Source organism: Thermomyces dupontii (assembly GCF_041956625.1).
Source record: "Thermomyces dupontii strain NRRL 2155 unplaced genomic scaffold VTN31scaffold_2, whole genome shotgun sequence".
NCBI lineage: Eukaryota > Fungi > Ascomycota > Eurotiomycetes > Eurotiales > Trichocomaceae > Thermomyces > Thermomyces dupontii.
The window spans coordinates 2,536,384-2,556,476 of NW_027192308.1; the positions used below are offsets into that span (position 1 = coordinate 2,536,384).

The following is a 20,093-nucleotide window of genomic DNA, read 5'->3' on the forward strand; positions in this document are numbered from 1 at the left end:
TTTTTTTTCTTCGTCCATGAAGTTCTCATTGGTACCAGTCCTTCACTTTTCGACATAGCACGATTTAGCCTGAAACAACGCGACGTGTCGAGGAGAGTACCGATTACTAGAAATCTTGCCCATGGTCACTGCAGAATCCTAGGGGAGGAAGACGACAGAGCAAGTCATCATGTCTCCACGATCCGGCGACGTTGAGAAACAAACGTATCCCAATGAGAAAGGACCCTTTCAGGATTATGGCCATGGCGACACCACGCTGGATATCAATCCGCGGGTCAATGCGGACAAGCTCGCGCGCAAGCTCTCTGCGCGCCAGGTCCAGATGATTGCCATTGCCGGCACGATTGGAACGGGTCTGTTTCTAGGTACCGGCGAGTCGCTGTCGACCGGTGGTCCGGCTTCGATGCTGATCTCGTACATCATTGTTGGCGGGATCGTTTATACTACTATGCTGGCCTTGGGTGAGATGGCCGCTTTTGTGCCCATTGCGGGCTCATTTTGTACATATGCAGGGTGAGAGTCCGAGTCCAATCATTGTTTGGGACTTTTGGACGGGGTGCTGACGCTTTGGGATCATCTCAGCCGCTTTGTTGATGACGCGCTTGGGTTCGCCTTGACCTGGAACTACTGGTTCAATGACGCCGTGAGCACAGCGTCCGATTTGGTGGCACTTCAACTGCTCCTGAAGTACTGGACCGACAACTTCCCGGGCTGGGCCATCAGCTTGATCTTCCTTTTCGTGCTCCTTGGCTTGAACATCGTGTCCGTGAGAGCCTACGGTGAGGTTCGTAGCTATTTTTTGTTTTTTTTACCTATTTTAACTGACGTCCATGTAGATGGAGTATTGGCTGAGTTTGCTCAAAGTCACCACCATCGTGGTAGGTGGAATCTTACGTGGATGCTCGCGTGAACCGATAATTGATCAGACCTTCTAGATATTCATTATTCTTGGTATCGCCGTCAACTGCGGTGGAAACACCGAGGGCCTGTATATCGGTGACAGGAATTGGTACATCGGCGATGCGCCTTTCGTCGGCGGCATTGGAGGATTTGCATCGGTATTCGTCTCTGCTGCTTTTTCATTGTAAGGAGTCAGGAGATCAATTTTTGGGTCACTCCGAAGCGCTGACTGTAGCCAGCGGCGGAACCGAGTCCATCGCTGTGACGGCCGGTGAGACGAAGGATCCCACCCGGAACATGCCCAAAGTCGTGCGCAATGTGTTTTGGCGTATTGTGCTTTTCTATTTCCTATCCGTACTGTTGATCGGACTGAATGTGCCGTACAACTACCCTGACCTGAGCGACGGCGACGCCCGGACCAGTCCCTTTACCATCGTCTTCCAGCAGGCCGGTAGTAAGGTGGCCGGCAGTTTCATCAATGCCGTGGTGATGACGAGTGTGATCTCGGCGGGAAACCATGCCCTTTTTGCCGGAGCGCGGTTGCTGTACACGCTTGCCGTCGACGGGTACGCACCGTCCTTCTTCGCTACTCTCAACCGATTCAAGGTACCTTGGGTAGCTGTCCTTTCAACGTCTGTGATTAGCGGCTTGTGTTTCGGAGCCAGCTATATCGGCGCTGGTCAGCTGTGGTCCTGGCTGAAAAAGTGAGTCACCCTGCTAGAGATTTTTTTTCTTTTTTTTTCCGTGGCCTTACCTGAGGAAACAGCATTGTCGGCGTTTCTAATCAACTATCCTGGATTTGCATCGGTATTTCCTCCCTCCGTTTCCGCGCCGGCATCAAAAAACAAGGCCTCGAGCACCTCATGCCGTTCAAAAACTGGACATATCCGTGGGGCCCGATCGTCTCTGTCGTACTTAACATCGTCTTGGTGCTTGTCCAAGGCTGGACCTCGTTCAGCCCGCGATTCGCAGCCGTGGACTTTGTCAGTTACTACATCGAGATTCCCGTGCTGCTGGGCATGCTCGTTGTCTGGAAAATCTTCAAGCGGACCCGTTTTGTCCGCTCGGACGAAATGGACCTCAGCACCGATCGTTACGATGCCAAACTAACGCCTGAGGAACGCGAGGAGCTTCTGTCTCGTAAAACACCGTTTCTTGGTCAGACATGGGTTGAGCGCCTCAAGACGATTGGAACTTGGCTGTTCCTCTAGAAGTGGGTCGCGATTACTCGTCGTGCCGGGAGTGATTACTGTTGTTGTAGTACGGATTACGTCGATGATGGTCGATCGATTTTGATCTGGAGTAAGTTATGTACTCCGTATTAATCGCTCCGCATACGGAGTAATGAGGGTGCAGTTTGAGTTTAAACAAGGCTGTGGAAATCTTCCGAGTCCTGGTGACATCATGAAAGAATGATCGTTGCATTGAAAAGGATCGGTTTGGATGATGGATAGGTAATGCAAGGGCTGTGTTGACATTTTGCCCATTGGGAGGTGTCAGCAGCGGCCAATTTTCATGTCCCGATTTTCTCAACTACTTAGACGGGAGTTGATGACAGAATCACTCTTACTTCATGGCTTCTATCATTCTAGAAAACTGTACGGAGTACTCCGTAGCAATTGGTAGTCATCGATTGTTCTTCAGACTCGAGTACCCCGGATTGAGCTTAGGCTACCATTGAGCTCGAGTCTGATCCATAGCCTCGATGAAAGACCAACCATTCCAGGGTGAATGCATTCAGACTGATCCAGTAACTTAGTTTCCTTGACCGCTCCTCCTCGATTCTCAACAAGAAGAACTCATCAACTCACCTAACCTGCTGCATAGGCGCATAATAAACTCGGGCGTCTCATGCACGAGGTCCACTGACTTCCAGATGATTCTCCGATCTGCTCTGGTGTCAAGCAGGGAACCGCCATGGACGTTCCTTTCAGCGATCACACAACCATAATAATCCCTGTCATCACACTGCAAGTGCAGCGCTTGGAGTGACCAGCATACGTATGCACCTCCGCAACATGACTCATTTGTATCTAGGGGTTGGACTTTGGGCCGATCAAATGTAAAATCATAATCTACGAGTAGGTTTACTCGTAGAGCTGGCAAGGAAAATCGGGCATAAAGCACTGTTCCCTCTTGATTATCCTGTACGGAGTAGGTTATGTACTTGAATTCTCCAGCAAGTTGAGTTAGGTTAGATTAGGTTATATTCCGATTTGGATCAACCGACAACCGTTGCCGATCAACCAGAAATGGGTCACGGTGCGATTAACTATGGGAATGCTAGGTTAATACTTAACAGAGTGATACCTGTGGCTCGATGGAGATTATTCTGGCAGGATGAAATGGCTCCCGACTTCCCCATCGGCAGGAATCAATTGACCGAAGTTTGGGATAATTTCTCCGGCGGTTCATCCGGAAGTTTGAAGATGACAAGTGACAAAAAAAGTCAGCAAGAGCGTGTCTCTGCTCTCTGGGAGTTCTTCGGAGAACTGAAGATAGTTATGACTGGTATGGATCCAGTACGGAGAACAAAGTCCAAGTTCCTCGTACGACTTCATGGTCATTGTCACTATCAAGGACAAATTCCGAATAACCTCCTCAAGATTCAACGAACCTGACAATTTCCGCAGAGAAAAAGACTTGATTTCTTCTCGACGGAGTCCACGTAACTCAGTAAGTATGTAGTTACATACAGGGAGGAGGAACATATTCACGCCTAGAATTTCGTACTCGTAAGGTGGACGGGGTTCCTAACTTTGGGCTGTACCTAACCCAGATAGGTTAATATCAGGGACTCCGAACGGAGCGCCGGACAATCTAGGCACAAGGATCCAGGCTAAACATTTTTCTACCACTGGCCGAGGCTATTAGTTATTGGTTGGCACGGGCGCGCGGCAACTGGAAAATTCGATCCAGAGGGTCACGAACTATTAGTGAGCAAGTGATAGTTAGGTAGAGGAGGAACTCAATAACTTCTCCGTATTTCATGAACCAAACATTGAGAATTGACCAAAGTCAGGACGTAAAAGTTTAGGGAGGAACAGTTGAAATTTTCTGGTCTTCCAGCAATGCTCTCTCGAGTAGGAATGGATGCGGATAGCTGACATACTGAGCTGTCAAGCTGCTCTGGAAGTTAAATCAAACGCCATTCATCAATAATTCATCAAAATAAGAAGCTTTCTCATCATCACACGACGCTTGTTCTATACATTATCGGTAACAATGCCGATGGGAGAGCAAGCCACTGGGCACTGACCTGTTGACTAACTCAACTCTTGCGGGCGATTGGTCGGAGTGACACCGAAGTTAAGTTATCCAGCTTTGCGGTCAGTCAAAGTCGAACTGTGCGGCTAGTTTACTGCGCAAATCGTGGCGATCAACCCCAAGCCCTTAGCGTGCGGAAGATCCTCAACGAACGCAAAATGAGAACCTCTGGAGGATCTCCCGGCCTCTCCCACTGGGCTGGATCGCCCTAACCGATGTTGCGTGTGCCGAAATCGCACCTGGTGATTCAACATTTCCGAGAGAGTCTGATAACTATAGTAAGTACTACTCCGGAGTATTATGGAGTGCTCAAGGACGGAGGACTCTGTAAGACATACCCGCGCAAAATGCTGACTTATATACAGTATATCATCATGTCTCAACCTCGGGGTATCCATGCAAGGCAGGCAGTTCGAAGGCGTGGGAGGCTTGGGATCGCCAAAAGTATCGTGACAATTCAATTGGGCACGGATTGGAACTGTGGAATAGTCCACTTCCCCGCCTCCGCCCCGTTTCTTCGGAGTCTAGCTAGTTACTGTGAGTATGGACGTCAACAGCTCCGTCTTTCATCGGATGGAACTTCAGTTCCTACACATTGAGTTCATCCGCCGTCGGAGATTGTGCTTTCAATTCCATAGCCTTTGGAGACATGTACTCCATCTCAATTGTCGATGGACCTCAACCCTCGCAGTAGGGCTTGGTATTGAGGCGTAAACCACTCGGATAGCGAGGTTATTCCGCAGAATCGGTAACCTAAAGCTGGCTCCATCTGCGATTACTCGGAAGTTGTTCTCCCAGTGAGGGATACCTCGATCAACGTTGGACAAGGTGAATACGGAGTACTCCCAAGTCACAACAGTTAGCTCGCCAAGGTCTGCTCGTCGCAAACTAGTACTTTTAGTAGGTACATCCGAGTACGAGTGCGGACAACTGTTCCGTGCACTCCATACAAGTACTCGTTTGTACACGGGTACCGTCGTCTTGGCTTTCATCGCGGACTATCGAGCTCGCACTGACCAAATTCTCGCTTTGTTCGACCTAAAGACCGCACAGCACACCAATTTTCCAACTACTCCGTACTATTCCGGACAGATGAACTAGTCACTCCCAACAATTCCTCCTCAAGAATCAGATATCATAGCGGCCTTCCGCCCCTGCCGAGCTAGCGATCGATTAGATAGTGTCCTCGAATCCCGACCTATCGAGTCCTAGCCTACTCGTACTCGTACAGTAGTTAATCTCGTCGATCGATATCCATGCATTGTGGAATGGTTGCCGTTAACCAAGTGCATGCTCCGATTGGCGCCGATTTCGCCGAATAAACCCATCTGGGGTCACCCTTGCTATGAACTCCGTGAACTGCTCCACACTGAGCATTCTACTAGTATGTCACGAACCCAGACCCATCAGTTTGGCGCTGGGCATGCCCATCGGGTTATTACTCACCGTCTTCGTTGGGACGCGGATCATCATGTGTTTTGACAGGCTTACAGCAGCCGGCAGTGCCGGGCCTAAGTTAATTGTCCAGCCACTACAAGCCACCATGAACCTCTTCCGTCCGACAACAGCATAGCTACACCCCAGAAAAAGTAAAGCCAAGGAAAGGAGAACGGTAAATACCGTCGAAGGAAGAGGTTTAGGTCAGGAAGAGAAAGAGCTCGCACGAACAGGGTCAACAGACTCAAGGAGTGGAGGATGCTAAAGCTCGCTCTTGAACAAGCCTTGTCCAATAGTGCCGCTCGCAACGTTGAGCCATGACTCTTTTCCTTTTCTCATTCTTCTCATTGGGGGAAGTCCGTAACGCGGGCTCGCCCAATTTGGTGCCTCTGAATTAGGTTATCAGGACCTGCGAGGTGACTGCGGAAATAGCCTGCTTGCTCCGTTCGGATCCAGCCAGTGGATCTGCCGTCATGGAGATCATGGACGGGGACATCAACGGCGTATAGATTAGCTCCTCCGGATTGGTAAAGCTGTCTTGCTCAGGCCAACGGTAGGTTATTGCTGACCACAGGCCTCAAAATATGGGCCAGTTCTTGTAGTTACTAGGCAAGATCATGACCTGCAGGTGGAGGCCTCCGTATCACTCAAATGGACGGTTGGGAATCTTCTCTTTTTTTTTCCTTTCATTATCTGTTCCCGACTTAACCACATTCTATTGGAGCAATGCGATTCGCGTCCACGGCCAGAGTTTTCTCATTCGCAGCTGTGTGCTGATTATTAGATCGATCGTCGCCGCATTGATCCACCTTCGCAACGACTTTAACCTAACTGTGGCACTTGGAACGTTCGTTTGCGTCGATGAGCCTCGACGATATTTGTCTTCGACGTGTCATTCCGGTATAGTAAACTCTGGCTGTCGATAACTAGGCGTCGCTGATCGACACGAACCATCATGTCGGGGCTGGACTAGGAATTTTCTCCCTAGTACCAAACAAAGGGAGCGGATTCCATCGGCGAAATTCTGATGGACCACGCGATCCCAGTTCTGTTTGACTTGCTGGGCGTGTTCCAAGGTGGAGGTACCTTTTCCGGGCGTTTGACTGATTGCGACGAGGACACGTCCGCACTTTGATCTCGACCGGAAAGGAACTTGTGCCTGTCGCTTCGAACTCTGCCTTTCTCTCTTGTCAACCGTGCCCGAATCATATCACTTTTGCGGGGAATGGGTAAATAAGGAAAAACAGTTGAAAGCAACGCAAGAGAAATCAAGACACTGAAAACAGTGGTACCAATATCAAACTCGGCTCAGAAGAAAGAAAGCTCGGATACATTGATTGCTATGTGAATCTTTTTGTTTCTCTGTCCGATTGAGTAGGGTCACAGTCCCCAAGTTTAGCATTACGTTCGCAGGCTGACTCTCCAAAGGTGCGATTCCTCCCGTTGTCTAGGACTTTGTCGCCTTCGTATGGTAGCCCCGTCTGAGAGATTATTGCGACTCGCAGATCTGCATATTGCTCTCAGAATTTCCAAATGCAATCTCTACTGCTTCCGACTCCCTGGCTTCCAGATACTCGTTTCGGGCAACATCGAGTTGATTTTAATCCAGGGAGGACGCCAACCCACGTGCGGCCGTATAGCACGGCCGTCAAGTCGAGCCCGCGGGCCGTTGATTCTTCTTTCCTCATGACCGGCACTGTCCCGGCCGACGACGTGGGCGAAAGCACAAGACAGACTCAACCGGCCCAAGGGACCACTTCTGATATCGTGACCTCTAGCGCCTTCAATCCCCCGTCTACGTCTACATCTCTGCCTACTTCGCGGCCAGCGGAAAGGCCAGAAATTTCCGAGCCATCCCGACAGCATCCGGCATCCAATGTGCCAAAAACCGAAGAATCGACGGCACCACCAGTCAGCTCAGGATCGGGAGGTCCTCAGGCGCAAGCTGCACCGGCCCCAATTCATTCATCATCCCCCCAAAACACTAGCAGGACACTACCACCACGATCAACACGCCGACCCAAATCTCACGTTGCTTCTGCCTGTGTTAACTGCAAGAGAAAGCACTTGGGATGTGATTCGGCAAGGCCATGTCGCCGATGCGTAGTTTCGGGCAAATCTGTGAGTGCTCTCCAGCATGCTATTCTGATTTTCCAAATCGATGAAATGTCCGCGAATTCGAGAGGAAGTGATTACTGATGCTGTCTGCAGGCCTCGTGTGTCGATGTCACGCACAAGAAGCGTGGCCGGCCTCCACTCAAAGCTGAGGAAACTCCACCGTCGCGTTTCACCCTGACTGACCGGTTCATCGGGTCGCGGCAATCCTACCCAGCGGCTGTGACACGGAGCCTCCCACCTTCCAGACCCTCGCGTGAAATACGCCCCATTACGGACCTTCAATATTCGCGACAGTCGGAGTACCCAAGAAGCTATGCTGGGCCACTCGCTGACCCATATCAACCTCGGTGGTCGTCTTTCTCGTCAACACCTGGCCGTCAAGGTCAACAGCCATTTCAACCATCAGTGTCTATGCCGTCTTCGTCCGCGACTTACCCAATACAACCATATGTTCCATCGCCAGGCACTACTTACGCATCAGCCGGGCAGATGGTCTTTCAACCGCACCGAAAACATGGGGATCGGCAACCTCCCGCTGTCGCTCCGTCGACGGTAACCTCACAGCAATATCCCCAACCTTATCCTTCGTCGGCGTCAATGTACCCACAGAGCTCCGAGTTGCCTACTGGTCAAGGACAGCAGCGATCTCTGCCTATCATGGAGCTACCAGAGCCATACCACGAGCCTTCCCTTCGCTTGCCTCCAATTCTGCCTTCATGGTCAGCTCAATCCAGCCCGCGAGCTCCAACGCATCGTAGAGCTGGTTCATACACCTATCCGCAAATTTACCCAGGCATTCCGAGCCCATCCACGGATCAGTCGCAAAGACAGGCTCAATTGCTGGAATCGCCCAGAATCGGGTTAACGCGCTCGCCCAGCCATGCGGAGCTACCATCACCGTATCCCACCATGCCGCAGCCGCCCGGCCTGTCGCCAAGTGAAACTCGACTCCATCGATACTCCCTTCCACAGCAGACTGCCGAGAGGCCCGAACCCCCGCCGATTTCTCGTTTCGATGACAGTGGACAGCCGCTGGAGCGACGCGGGAGAGCGGAAGACGACGGCAAGGGCGACGAGGGTCAGAAATCATCCAAGCGGCGGCGGATGGCAGTGAACGATATCGTGAATGACTGATTAGCGTCGATCATCAAGTTCAGCGAGACTCGACTTTTTCTCTCTCGATCAGGAGGCCGGGACTCCAATCTAAAATCATTTCTCGCCCATGTATATAATCTCTCTCTGCATGATCTCTGCGCGGGATGTTTGTTTGAGGCTTTGGAGTTTATGGGCGCACCCATGGTACTATCGTTTGCCTTGTCTTATTTGCACTGATATGTTGGCGATTACTGGTTCGAGCAGTGAGCATCTCTTGGTTGTTACCTCCTTTAATCGATACCCGATGCATGTAAATAATTTGGGTCGGTGTACAATTGCTTGTAAACTCTAAGCGATATCCTTGTCCTGTCAATACCGCTGGCATACTATGTTGTCTGAATGGATGGGGAGTTGAAGAATTTCATCTGATTCAAAGGGATGTAACAGGGCTGGATTAGGGCATGCCACTTAGGGCTTGCTGCGAAACATGAAAATGCCGTTTCCAATCCTGGTAATTGCGAAGAACCCACGAGTACGAACATCCATCCTCCACCGTGGCTTCACAGCGTACTACTACACTACTTATTGTCTGCCTTGTCATAAGCTCGATGCTGCTGACCTCCTCCAAGGCACAATGACATTCTCAAGGTACTAAGTAGTAAATAATACGGATATGTTCCTTGCACTTTGAGTCTTTGACACTTCATTGTAATCCGTAGTGAAGGCTGCAATGCAGGGGGAATACTTACAATTGGACTTTTTCAGTTGTTTCGAGGGTACCACATCAGCGCAGCGGGGTTTGGCATAACGAATCAGACTAGATCAATCTCTACCGAGAAAATGTGCTTTTCAGCCTCTTAGGCTTTGCGAAGTCTCCTGAAGAGGCTGAGTTTAGTTCTACATTCCCTAAGATAACAGTACTGAAAATCCTCGGGAGCGGCATATCTCGGGTTCTATGACACGATGTATTATGATATCGTCGGCTCTTTACCTCTTGAGCTCCTGGTCCGTGTCGTGGAGTATCTGGATCTGGAAGACGTTGTCCGCATTCATGGCGTGCGTAACGACCACAGTCTTTGGGGTTCGAAAGCTGAGCAGTGAATAGGTCTCCAAGAAATGGCGCACGATTTTCTCGTGCAAGACAGTCATCACGCCCTTTTTACGCGAAACGCTGAAATTCTTGGACCTGGACCAGGATGGTATCACCACAGATGAAGCAATTGCGGACGCAATGAGCTATTTCCGGTGGCGACTAGGCCTGCAGCATGCTCGGCCGGTCAGGAAAATCTACCTCCCTTGGATAGAATTGGAATCAGAAGATGACCCTGCACCCAGCAAGCATCAGACCAACCAAGCCCTTTGACATCCAGCATCAGTGCCGCGTGCTGTGCCATGGCATCCCGCCTCTATATGAGGACGGGGACTCTCCGAGGAAGTGCGAAGTCGAGATGCTGAATCTTGAGACCGGAGACAGGTCGATCTGAACCGGTCGCGACGTACATTGTATCGATTACTTTGTGGCGTCTGATCGGTATCTCGTTATGGCCTCGCGTCATCCAGATTGGTAAGAATGAACGTGCACATTTTTCCCTGCTGTTTCTGCTGTCGTCTAACTACATGTGATGGGATGATAGCGGCGGATTGTTTGCAGCATGGAATCTACAAACAAAACAAAAATTCAATAAACGAATTCGGACTATTGACATACCCTTTACAAATTTATGTACGATTGTCGAGGACAAGGTGATCGTCATTAACGGATACAACGACATGATGTCAGAGGGTATGGTCCAGTATGTGTACGATACGTGTATCGTTACACGCACGTGACCTGCTTCCTGTCTTCTCCTTTCTTGCTCCTTTTTTTTTCTCCTTGTGTTCAGCTCAGTGTCTTTAGGCCTTTATGTCTTCTCTTGTGCCGTCTTTTCCGTCTTCCCTTTTCAACGTGACGTTGCTCTCCTCGCTCCGCAACTCGCTACCTCAACTGTTCTCTTCCGACGAGGAGGTCATTAGTATCGCTGCAGGTGTCCTCCCACTCTGCGCCGCATTCCAATTGTTCGATGCTCTGGCCGCGGCTTGCAACGGTATTCTCCGCGGTCTAGGTCGACAGAAAGTGGGCGGTTATGTGCAGGTTTTCTGTTACTACGTCATCGCAATGCCCATCAGTATGGGGACCGCTTTTGGCCTTGGTTGGAGTTTGATAGGCCTCTGGACTGGGGTTGCCATTGCGTTGTGTCTTGTCTTCGTTATCGAGATCTCGTTTTTGAGCCGGACGAGCTGGCAAAAGTCGGTGGAAGATGCTCGAAAGAGGAATGAGATGGCATGATCTCATGCTTTAGGAGATGTGGCATACGACGTTATGAGCAGCATGTCTTACGATTTGGATTTATGTTCTGTCCGATACATGATCTTTAACAATTTGAGTTGCGACTGGCCGGATGACCCTTCTCCCGTTTACGTTTGGGATCTGAGCTCGAATCACGTCCAAGAGATTGGTGGCTTCACCTATTTCATAGAGCTCTGCCACTTGGATTTGCATGAGAGCACGCTGATAGTTTTCGAGACCGTTTGGGAGACAAACCCACTCGAGGTACATCAGACCAAGTGGACGACAACGACGGGGCAACTTCTCGAGGAGAAAGTCCTTCACCTGCCGCTGCCGGCCGATGGTCCCTTGGAGCGTTTCGGCACGGGCCCCGGTCGCTTCCGCATCTCCGGCTGTAGGTCCGTGGCCGATTCCCTCTGGGCCAACAAGACTGGCGACGTCTGGTTTTACCTTGAATATGACCACTCCATTCGCCAACTCAGCGTCCGATCGATCCATTGTAGCGAGGCCACCACCAGTGTGAACTACAAGACAGTCAGTGCGCGTTTGACCCGAGACCTTGTCTACCGCTTCTCGAAGAAGAAGACGGACCACGTTGCAGTCTATGACGCTTCCACCGCCAAGGCAACTTGGCACCCAATCCGGGCCAGCACCCGCACCTCATCGCTCTCGACATCGGAACAACTGTGGGAACAAAGTGTCCCTTTCTGGTCGGAGTACTCTGGCCACAGAATCTTTGACCGTTGTGAGTTCTTTGACGACTGTGAGGTCTTTGGCGATCGTGAGGTTTTTGGCTTGGCCGGTAACCATGGCGTTGAGCTCTGGTTCTTCAATCCAAACTATACGCCAGACCCGCGGGATTGGAAATGGCGCTGGGGAGGTATTCCCATGCTTGATGCGTCTCAAGCAAGATTGGAATCGACAAGAGGAACTTAATCATCACATCCTTCATTATTGGTAGCTGACAACTTCACATTATTATCCCATACATACTATCTATGACGCGCTTTCTGCAATGCCAGTGCAAAACTGCATACAATCAGCTGGGTATGTTGGCGTTGAGCTGGGGACAAATGCAGGCCCAGAATGCTTACAAGGGAAAAATCTTCAGATATATAAAGAATTCCATAAACTGAGGTTCCGGGTCACCGGTTGGGATTACCCAGTCGCTATCACTGCTTGGCCTCTTTATAGAGCTCGACACGCGGGCAGCGCTGAGGCCAAATTGATGCCGGTCTGCAGCTGGTCATGGCGCGGTTCTGTTCAGAAATCAGTGGCCACCTTTGCATTCCCCCAATCGTCGGCTCGGATAGTCCCTGTGATATCTTGACGATGTATAGATACATCGGGATACATGCCAGCAAGGAGAATCACATCTTCCTCTGGTCAGTGCTGAGAAACAAGACGCAGCTTCCAACAATCACAGTGGCTACCACTGTGAAAAACACCTGCGTCTTCCATCCGCTCTGGACCAGTGCTACTCGACGACTATACTTGATCACGGTGGTCACGTAGATCGCAAAGCCGTTGACCAGGCAGCCGAGACTTATGCACCAGAAAATGATTCCCAGGGGCAGTGCCATGCGCTTCTCTATCGGCGTGGGAACAGAACGAAGATGAAAGGACACTACAATAGCCGACGACACCACCGCAAGGTAGATGGAGAGTCGCAGCCAGGACAGAAACGTCCGCTCATTGGCACAATGGTCCCGGACATCTGATGTGGCATTTTCAAAGATCAAGGAACCGCAAAGTGGCCGTGCAAGGAAAATAGGGTCATCGGAGGCCACGCGTCTGATTCGTAGAATTGATCAGTCGACATCATCCCAGCTAAGAACTATCTCGTTTCATATCTGCAAGAAAGGAGAAATGAGACAGCTCCAGGACAAAACATACTCATCAACCATCACCGGTTTTGACGACAACGGATTGAACCATCGTGGTCGGTGCGGACTCTGGACATTTGCGTCATCGTCACGATTCGGCATCAGATAACTAGTTTTGTGCTCAATGTCTGCTGTGAGCCAGATCGATCCGGGGCGCCAGATTGATGTAGGAAGGCGAACTGAAAGCCTCGGATGATCAAGCGGTCAAAGGTCAGTTAACGTACGAACGAGGTGCGGATTACGAATCCAGAACCGATTTATGTCGATTTAATTGGTTGAGCCGTCAATGGTTTACAGATACAAACTGCCCTAACTTAATTTGGCTAGTCTCAGTAGTTATCGATGACTCGTATCCGGAACTTTTGGGACTTGCGAAAAGACTCAAAAGTGCGAAATGCGGAGGCATTTTTCACGCCACCTGAAGTGGAATTTCTTCTGTTCAATTGTACTGAGGTTTCGAGGACTGAGAAACGTACTGCCGATGTTACACATATGTCAGCATTATCTGAAAGTGAAGCGTGTGAACTCTGACTACTGCATTGTAAAGAGCCTGGCAAAATCTATACATGATGACTTCTCCGAACTATTCATCACCAGCCACCGAGCAGACCAAGCGATTAGGCACCTCGGTAACGTCTGGCTCGTCGATTGCACAGACCGTCATCGCGAGAGATCTTTCCCGACGTGAGTCTGACTGTCTTGACGGCCCAGACAATGAAAGCCGCTCATTGAGGCGAAAGTCGAGCAATCTATCGGGGACAACGCCGAATTCTTTGGCCGGTTCCTACAATCGTCCCAGTTCCTTTATCGCTGGTTTCCAGGAAACAGTCGTGCACCATGCTGCGGAACAGGGCCAACATCTCCCACGTGAGGCAGGGGAACAAGTCTTTGAAGAGGGAGAATCTCTTGTCCATAACAATATCCTTACATCAAGAGAATTGGCCGGGCAGTCTGGCTACGGAAACTCGCAGCCGCATCAGTCTGCTGAACATGATCCGCGGATGCCTAGTTGCGCACCAACGGAGACGACTGCTCTCCTAGCTGGGCAAGGGCCTCGTGGTGACGGGGCCGAGTTTGACAGAAAGTGGGAGGATGCTGTAGGTCCTGGACAAATTCAGACAAATTGGAGGCGAGAAGCCAAAATCATCGGAAACTACACGCTTCCTCTTATTGTCACCTTTGTCCTCCAGTACTCCTTGACCGTGGCAAGCATTTTTGCCGTCGGTCACCTGGGTACAGTCGAATTGGCTGCTGTGAGCCTGGCCAGTATGACCGTTGGCATCACAGGATCAGCTGTGTACCAAGGCTTGGCCACCAGCTTGGACACACTATGCGCGCAAGCCTACGGTTCAGGCAAGAAAGCGTTGGTCGGTTTACAGATGCAGCGGATGATGTTTTTTCTCTGGACAGTGACGATACCCATCGCCGTGATCTGGTTTCTAGCGGACAAGATCCTCTCACGCATCGTTCCAGAAACCGAAGTCGCTCTTTTGGCGGGACAGTACTTGAAAGTCCTGATTCTCGGTATGCCTGGACTCGCTGCCTTTGAGAGTGGCAAGCGATTCGTTCAGGCACAAGGCATCTTTACCGCATCGCTGTATGTATTGTTAGTATGCGCCCCGTTGAACGCATTCATGAACTGGTTCTTCGTCTGGCAGCTTGGCTGGGGCTTTGTTGGCGCCCCAATTGCAGTCGTTATCACTGACTACATGATGCCTTCCTTATTGTTCCTGTACGTTTACTTTGTCCGTGGTCGTGAGTGTTGGAATGGTTTTACTTGGCGTGCCTTTGAGAACTGGGGTCCAATGGTACGCCTTGCGGTGCCCGGCCTTATCATGGTTGAAGCCGAATACCTGGCTTTCGAGCTCTTGACGCTCACATCGTCATTCTTTGGAACCGAAGCCCTAGCCGCACAGTCCATTTTGAGTACGATCACAAGCATCACTTTCCAGATTCCGTTCCCGCTTTCAATCGCAAGCAGCACTCGCGTTGCCAACCTGATTGGCGCGATGTCGGTCGACGCCGCTCGCACTGCAGCCAAGGTTAGTCTCGTTGGTGCTGCAATCGTGGGCCTTTTCAACGTGACGTTGCTCTCCTCGCTCCGCAACTCGCTACCTCAACTGTTCTCTTCCGACGAGGAGGTCATTAGTATCGCTGCAGGTGTCCTCCCACTCTGCGCCGCATTCCAATTGTTCGATGCTCTGGCCGCGGCTTGCAACGGTATTCTCCGCGGTCTAGGTCGACAGAAAGTGGGCGGTTATGTGCAGGTTTTCTGTTACTACGTCATCGCAATGCCCATCAGTATGGGGACCGCTTTTGGCCTTGGTTGGAGTTTGATAGGCCTCTGGACTGGGGTTGCCATTGCGTTGTGTCTTGTCTTCGTTATCGAGATCTCGTTTTTGAGCCGGACGAGCTGGCAAAAGTCGGTGGAAGATGCTCGAAAGAGGAATGAGATGGCATGATCTCATGCTTTAGGAGATGTGGCATACGACGTTATGAGCAGCATGTCTTACGATTTGGATTTATACATTGATGTGCTTAGTCTCGTAGAGATATATGGCATACAACTGGGTGGTGGCAGTGGTCATGTCCTCGACATATGATATTCAGATCACACAAAGCTACCCCGTGCAGTGAGATTATGAATTGTCAAATACCGACATCATACTCGTCATGGAAACCCATTGGCTAAGGAGACATGCAAGCCAGACACGGATATCCCATTCAGTAGTCGAGAATCGCCCATGTCAGTTCATCCACCGTGGACCAGATCAAGCCAGCTGATAGCAACTCATCACCCGCCTTCATCACATCCGTAGCGGGCATCCCAAGCTTGGCAGAAATGTTCTGCATATGAAGTCCCTCATTACTTTGCGGCTCGCTTTTGAGCAGGTTGTAAACTCGTCGTGCAGCAGGGGTCATTGCTGGAAGGGGCCGTTCGGTTGTCGTCATTGATGTAGTACCGTACATGTCTTGACCACCGGAAACTGCACCGCCTGCGGCCTTCGCACCGCCGCCTGCAGTGGGAGGCGGGCCTCGAGTGAAGAACAAATGCACTGCTGTCGCCTCCAGGAAATGCGTATGGACTTCATTGATATCCTTCACGGGTCGCACGCTGTGGGCGCCCAGAAAGCGCCGATTTCCGAGAACTCGAAGTTTCCCGAATGCTTTGACAAAGCCATTCAGTTCGACTTTGTTTTTGCTCCCCGCACCTGCCGCCGTCTTGGTACCGGTTCCGTCCACATCCATGCTGTCCTCCAGCTGCGCCGTGGTCGAGTCGATATATTGTCTCGCCTCAATCTCCCCCGTGCCATCGTCGATCTTGTATGTGATGTTTGTGCTCTGCGTACTAATATTCCGCACCTGTCCCACAATATACACACTTCCGATGTCGGTGCCATCGATCTGATGTGCCGCGTCGGGATGAGCTTGCGTTGCATCGATGAGTTGCTTGATGGTGACCGGGCGGAGGGTTTGGTTATCTACTTGCTGGGTTGACTGTTAGTCTTACTCGCATAAAAAAAGACATTGCTGATCAAAACTCTCAATGCGAGCATGGTGTTTGCACAATTGCCTACCTTGCTTGTGGAGGGACTGTTCATGTCCCCAGATACAAAACCCCCTCCACCGGCCATGCCCTGGGCGCCGTATGAGGTGGTGGTGTAGCTTCCGTATCCATCTGCATCACGAATATGAATAAACAGCACAAATCAGGAGTGCTTCGACAGGCTCTCTTACCCATGGTGTATCAATGTCCGACGTGGGTATCTTTTCAGTTGTCTTTGCTGACCAATATGTCTGCTTTTGGCCAGACGTGTCGCGCGTCGCGAAACGACTCCACTTGTTTGCACTGTTTGCATTGACATCCCTATTTCACCGCCTTCCAAATCAATACTAGCATATCAAGCTTACTCTAAGTCGCGCTTATCTATATACGGTTGGTCATTTTCCAAATAAGGCTAGCTCGATAAGCTTCAATATTTTTTATCAGATTGCTGTGGATGAATTTGGATGTTGTAGGGTTGAATCTCGACATCTCGACTCAATTGCACAGAATTTTCCCATCATGCCGCAGAGGGCGGCATCGCCAGCCTTATCAGAGAACGAGATTGATATCTCGAACGCTCTATTCGACGGAGAAGCCAGTTCGGGTCTAGACGAAGACTGGGGCGTGTCGAAGCCCAAGCCGAAGCCTGTTTCAGCAAACGATTTGGACGTCCTCGATGGAGCCGATCAAGATGGTGACGGTGACGATGACGATGATGAGGCCTTCATTGCCGCAACGCAAGCGGCCGCAAACCGGAAAGCGTCGAACCTGAAAGGGCGCACAGTGAAGAAAGGCGGCGGTTTTCAGGCGATGGGACTGAATGCTACCCTCCTCAAGGCTATTGCACGCAAAGGCTTCTCTGTGCCGACTCCTATTCAGCGAAAGACGATTCCGGTTATATTGGATGATCGAGACGTGGTTGGGATGGCCCGCACGGGTTCCGGAAAGACCGCTGCGTTCGTAATTCCAATGATCGAGAAATTGAAAAGCCACAGCAGCAAGTTTGGCTTGCGCGGTTTGATTCTGTCGCCCTCTAGAGAACTTGCTTTGCAGACTTTGAAGGTCGTCAAGGAACTGAGCCGCGGGACAGATTTGAAGGTCGTTCTGCTTGTTGGCGGTGATAGCTTGGAGGAACAGTTTGGTCTTATGGCTGGGAATCCTGACATTGTGATTGCAACGCCTGGACGGTTTCTGCATCTGAAGGTTGAAATGCGGCTTGACCTCTCGAGCGTCAAGTATGTCGTGTTTGACGAAGCAGATCGGCTCTTCGAAATGGGCTTCGCTGCGCAGTTGACGGAAATTCTTAGTGGACTGCCTCCCACAAGACAGACACTTCTCTTTTCGGCCACTTTGCCAAAGTCGTTGGTTGAGTTTGCAAAAGCAGGCCTGCAAGAGCCCACTTTAATTCGGCTGGATACGGAAAGCAAAATCTCACCGGACCTTCAGAACGCCTTCTTCAGCGTCAAGTCAGCAGACAAAGAGGGTGCGCTTCTATACATTCTCCATGACGTGATTAAGATTCCTACTGGGCCTACTGAAGCCGCGCAAAAAGAGCAAGAAGAAGCCTCTTCTGGCAAGAAAAATTCTAAGAAACGAAAAAGAGAGTCAGAGAAGGCAATCAACACGACAGAGCCAGTGACCAAATACTCGACGATTATCTTTGCCGCGACGAAGCATCACGTTGACTATCTTGTTGGGCTACTCCGTGAAGCGGGATTCTCGGTATCATACGCCTACGGCTCGCTTGATCAGGCAGCTCGAAAGATCCAGGTGCAGCGATTCAGGTCTGGTGCCACGAATATATTGGTTGTAACGGACGTTGCTGCACGTGGTATCGACATACCCATTCTTGCCAATGTCATCAATTACGATTTTCCGTCGCAACCCAAGATCTTCGTCCATCGCGTTGGTCGAACGGCACGAGCAGGGCAAAAAGGTTGGAGCTACAGCCTAGTCCGTGAGGCCGACATCCCTTATCTTCTCGATCTGCAACTTTTCCTCGGTCGTAGACTAGTTCTAGGCCGGGAGACGGAACAGGTCAACTTCGCCGAGGATATCGTTGTAGGAAGTTTTCCGCGGGATACTCTGGCGACCCATACGGAGTGGGTAGCCAAGGTCCTGAGTGAGCAGTATGAACTCGAATCGCAGCGTGCAGTCGCTATGAGGGGAGAGAAGCTCTATATGCGCACGCGAAATGCGGCGTCTCTCGAGAGTGCAAAACGCGCAAAAGAGATCGTTGCTTCGAGCGCCTGGATGGGTCTGCATGCACTCTTTAATGATGAGGCCAGTCAAATGGAAGTCGAGCGGGAAAAAATGCTCGCTCGTCTTGGAGGGTATCGCCCATCGGAGACCATTTTCGAAATTGGCAGCCGATGGGCTGGGAAGAAGTCAACGGACGAAGCGACTGAGGTTATTAAACGAATACGCTCGAATTTGGATGAGAAGAAGAAAAAGAAGGCCTCGCATGCCGAGCAACATGAAGAAACTACAACAGCGGATGCCAATGGCGAAGCTAGCAGAGCATTCTCAGATGAAGACGAACGTGGTGATAGTGACGTCGGAGAGAACGTCCCGGAGAACATGTCGATGGCGTCTGAATCAGACCTAGAGGTTACGTTCTCAGCCTACAACCAAGAATCAAAGGACAAGAAACGAAAGCTGTCCTCTGGTGGCGATTTGCCGTCGTTCCAGAACCCGGACTACTACATGTCGTACACTCCCGCGAACACGTCACTAGCGGAAGACCGAGCGTACGGCGTGCGCTCGGGTACCAGCTCGAATTTCGCTCAGGCATCGCGCGAAGCCGCGCTTGAGCTGACCGCGGATGAGCAAGCGGGAGGGATTGGGCAACCGAGCCGGCCCGCACTGCGGTGGGACAAACGGCACAAGAAATACGTTGCGCGCCGCAACGACGAGGATGGATCTAAGGGCGGCACACCACTGATTCGAGGCGAAAGCGGCGCGAAGATTCCGGCGAGTTTCCGCAGCGGACGCTTCGACGCCTGGCGCAAGAGCAAACGCCTGAGCCGCATCCCCCGGGTCGGCGAGTCGGAGGATCCCAGTTTGACCGCTGACCTCAACGCGGCCATCTCTGGCCGCAAGTTCCGCCACACCAAGCAGCAGGCGCCGAAGCAGCCAGATAAGCTGCGTGGGGATTACGAGAAGAAGAAGAAGAAACTCGAAGCTGCCAAGCAACGACAAAAGGCGGCAGGTATGGGCGGTGTTGCTGGCCGACCCGTCAAGAGCGAGTTGAAGAGCAACGAGGCCATTCGCAAGGAACGGAAGTTGAAGGAGAAGAGACGGGAAAAGAACGGTCGCCCGTCTCGCAAGGGCAAGGGGCGTTAAGGCGTTATGAAAGAGTGTCCTTTCTCTTCCATTCATACTGTTGAAGATTGAACTGCAGCTCTAATGAAACCCGAATTTCGACTATTAAATACTAGTAATTTACTAGTTATTATGGATGGAACATTAAGTGCCCGAAATCCAGTGTCTTGCTGACAACAGCAAAGGCACCTAA

General features: G+C 51.0%; 7 protein-coding genes across 7 annotated transcripts; 5 read left to right on the forward strand and 2 right to left on the reverse strand.

Moving 5' to 3' along the window:
• Positions 1-169: 169 nt before the first annotated feature.
• Positions 170-2,111, forward strand: VTN31DRAFT_3314 (uncharacterized protein; the record flags this gene model as incomplete). Its single annotated transcript, XM_069403580.1, has 6 exons — positions 170-513; positions 583-784; positions 837-878; positions 936-1,084; positions 1,140-1,604; positions 1,667-2,111. The coding sequence occupies 6 exons, from the start codon at positions 170-172 to the stop codon at positions 2,109-2,111; spliced, it is 1,647 nt and encodes a 548-aa protein (XP_069262747.1).
• A 5,026-nt stretch (positions 2,112-7,137) lies between these two features.
• Positions 7,138-8,856, forward strand: VTN31DRAFT_3315 (uncharacterized protein; the record flags this gene model as incomplete). Its single annotated transcript, XM_069403581.1, has 2 exons — positions 7,138-7,725; positions 7,816-8,856. 2 exons carry the CDS (start codon positions 7,138-7,140, stop codon positions 8,854-8,856), a joined length of 1,629 nt encoding a protein of 542 aa, XP_069262748.1.
• A 924-nt stretch (positions 8,857-9,780) lies between these two features.
• On the forward strand, positions 9,781-10,180 carry VTN31DRAFT_3316 (uncharacterized protein; the record flags this gene model as incomplete). The annotated part of the gene is made up of 2 exons (XM_069403582.1): positions 9,781-9,873; positions 9,923-10,180. 2 exons carry the CDS (start codon positions 9,781-9,783, stop codon positions 10,178-10,180), a joined length of 351 nt encoding a protein of 116 aa, XP_069262749.1.
• Positions 10,181-12,513: 2,333 nt separating this feature from the next.
• Positions 12,514-13,131, reverse strand: VTN31DRAFT_3317 (uncharacterized protein; the record flags this gene model as incomplete). The annotated part of the gene is made up of 2 exons (XM_069403583.1): positions 12,514-12,937; positions 13,040-13,131. 2 exons carry the CDS (start codon positions 13,129-13,131, stop codon positions 12,514-12,516), a joined length of 516 nt encoding a protein of 171 aa, XP_069262750.1.
• A 464-nt stretch (positions 13,132-13,595) lies between these two features.
• VTN31DRAFT_3318 (uncharacterized protein) lies at positions 13,596-15,491 on the forward strand (the record flags this gene model as incomplete). Its single annotated transcript, XM_069403584.1, has 1 exon — positions 13,596-15,491. One exon carries the CDS (start codon positions 13,596-13,598, stop codon positions 15,489-15,491), a length of 1,896 nt encoding a protein of 631 aa, XP_069262751.1.
• A 262-nt stretch (positions 15,492-15,753) lies between these two features.
• Positions 15,754-16,771, reverse strand: VTN31DRAFT_3319 (uncharacterized protein; the record flags this gene model as incomplete). Its single annotated transcript, XM_069403585.1, has 3 exons — positions 15,754-16,518; positions 16,608-16,708; positions 16,768-16,771. The coding sequence occupies 3 exons, from the start codon at positions 16,769-16,771 to the stop codon at positions 15,754-15,756; spliced, it is 870 nt and encodes a 289-aa protein (XP_069262752.1).
• A 324-nt stretch (positions 16,772-17,095) lies between these two features.
• Positions 17,096-19,921, forward strand: VTN31DRAFT_3320 (uncharacterized protein; the record flags this gene model as incomplete). The annotated part of the gene is made up of 1 exon (XM_069403587.1): positions 17,096-19,921. The coding sequence occupies one exon, from the start codon at positions 17,096-17,098 to the stop codon at positions 19,919-19,921; it is 2,826 nt and encodes a 941-aa protein (XP_069262753.1).
• Positions 19,922-20,093: the final 172 nt, after the last annotated feature.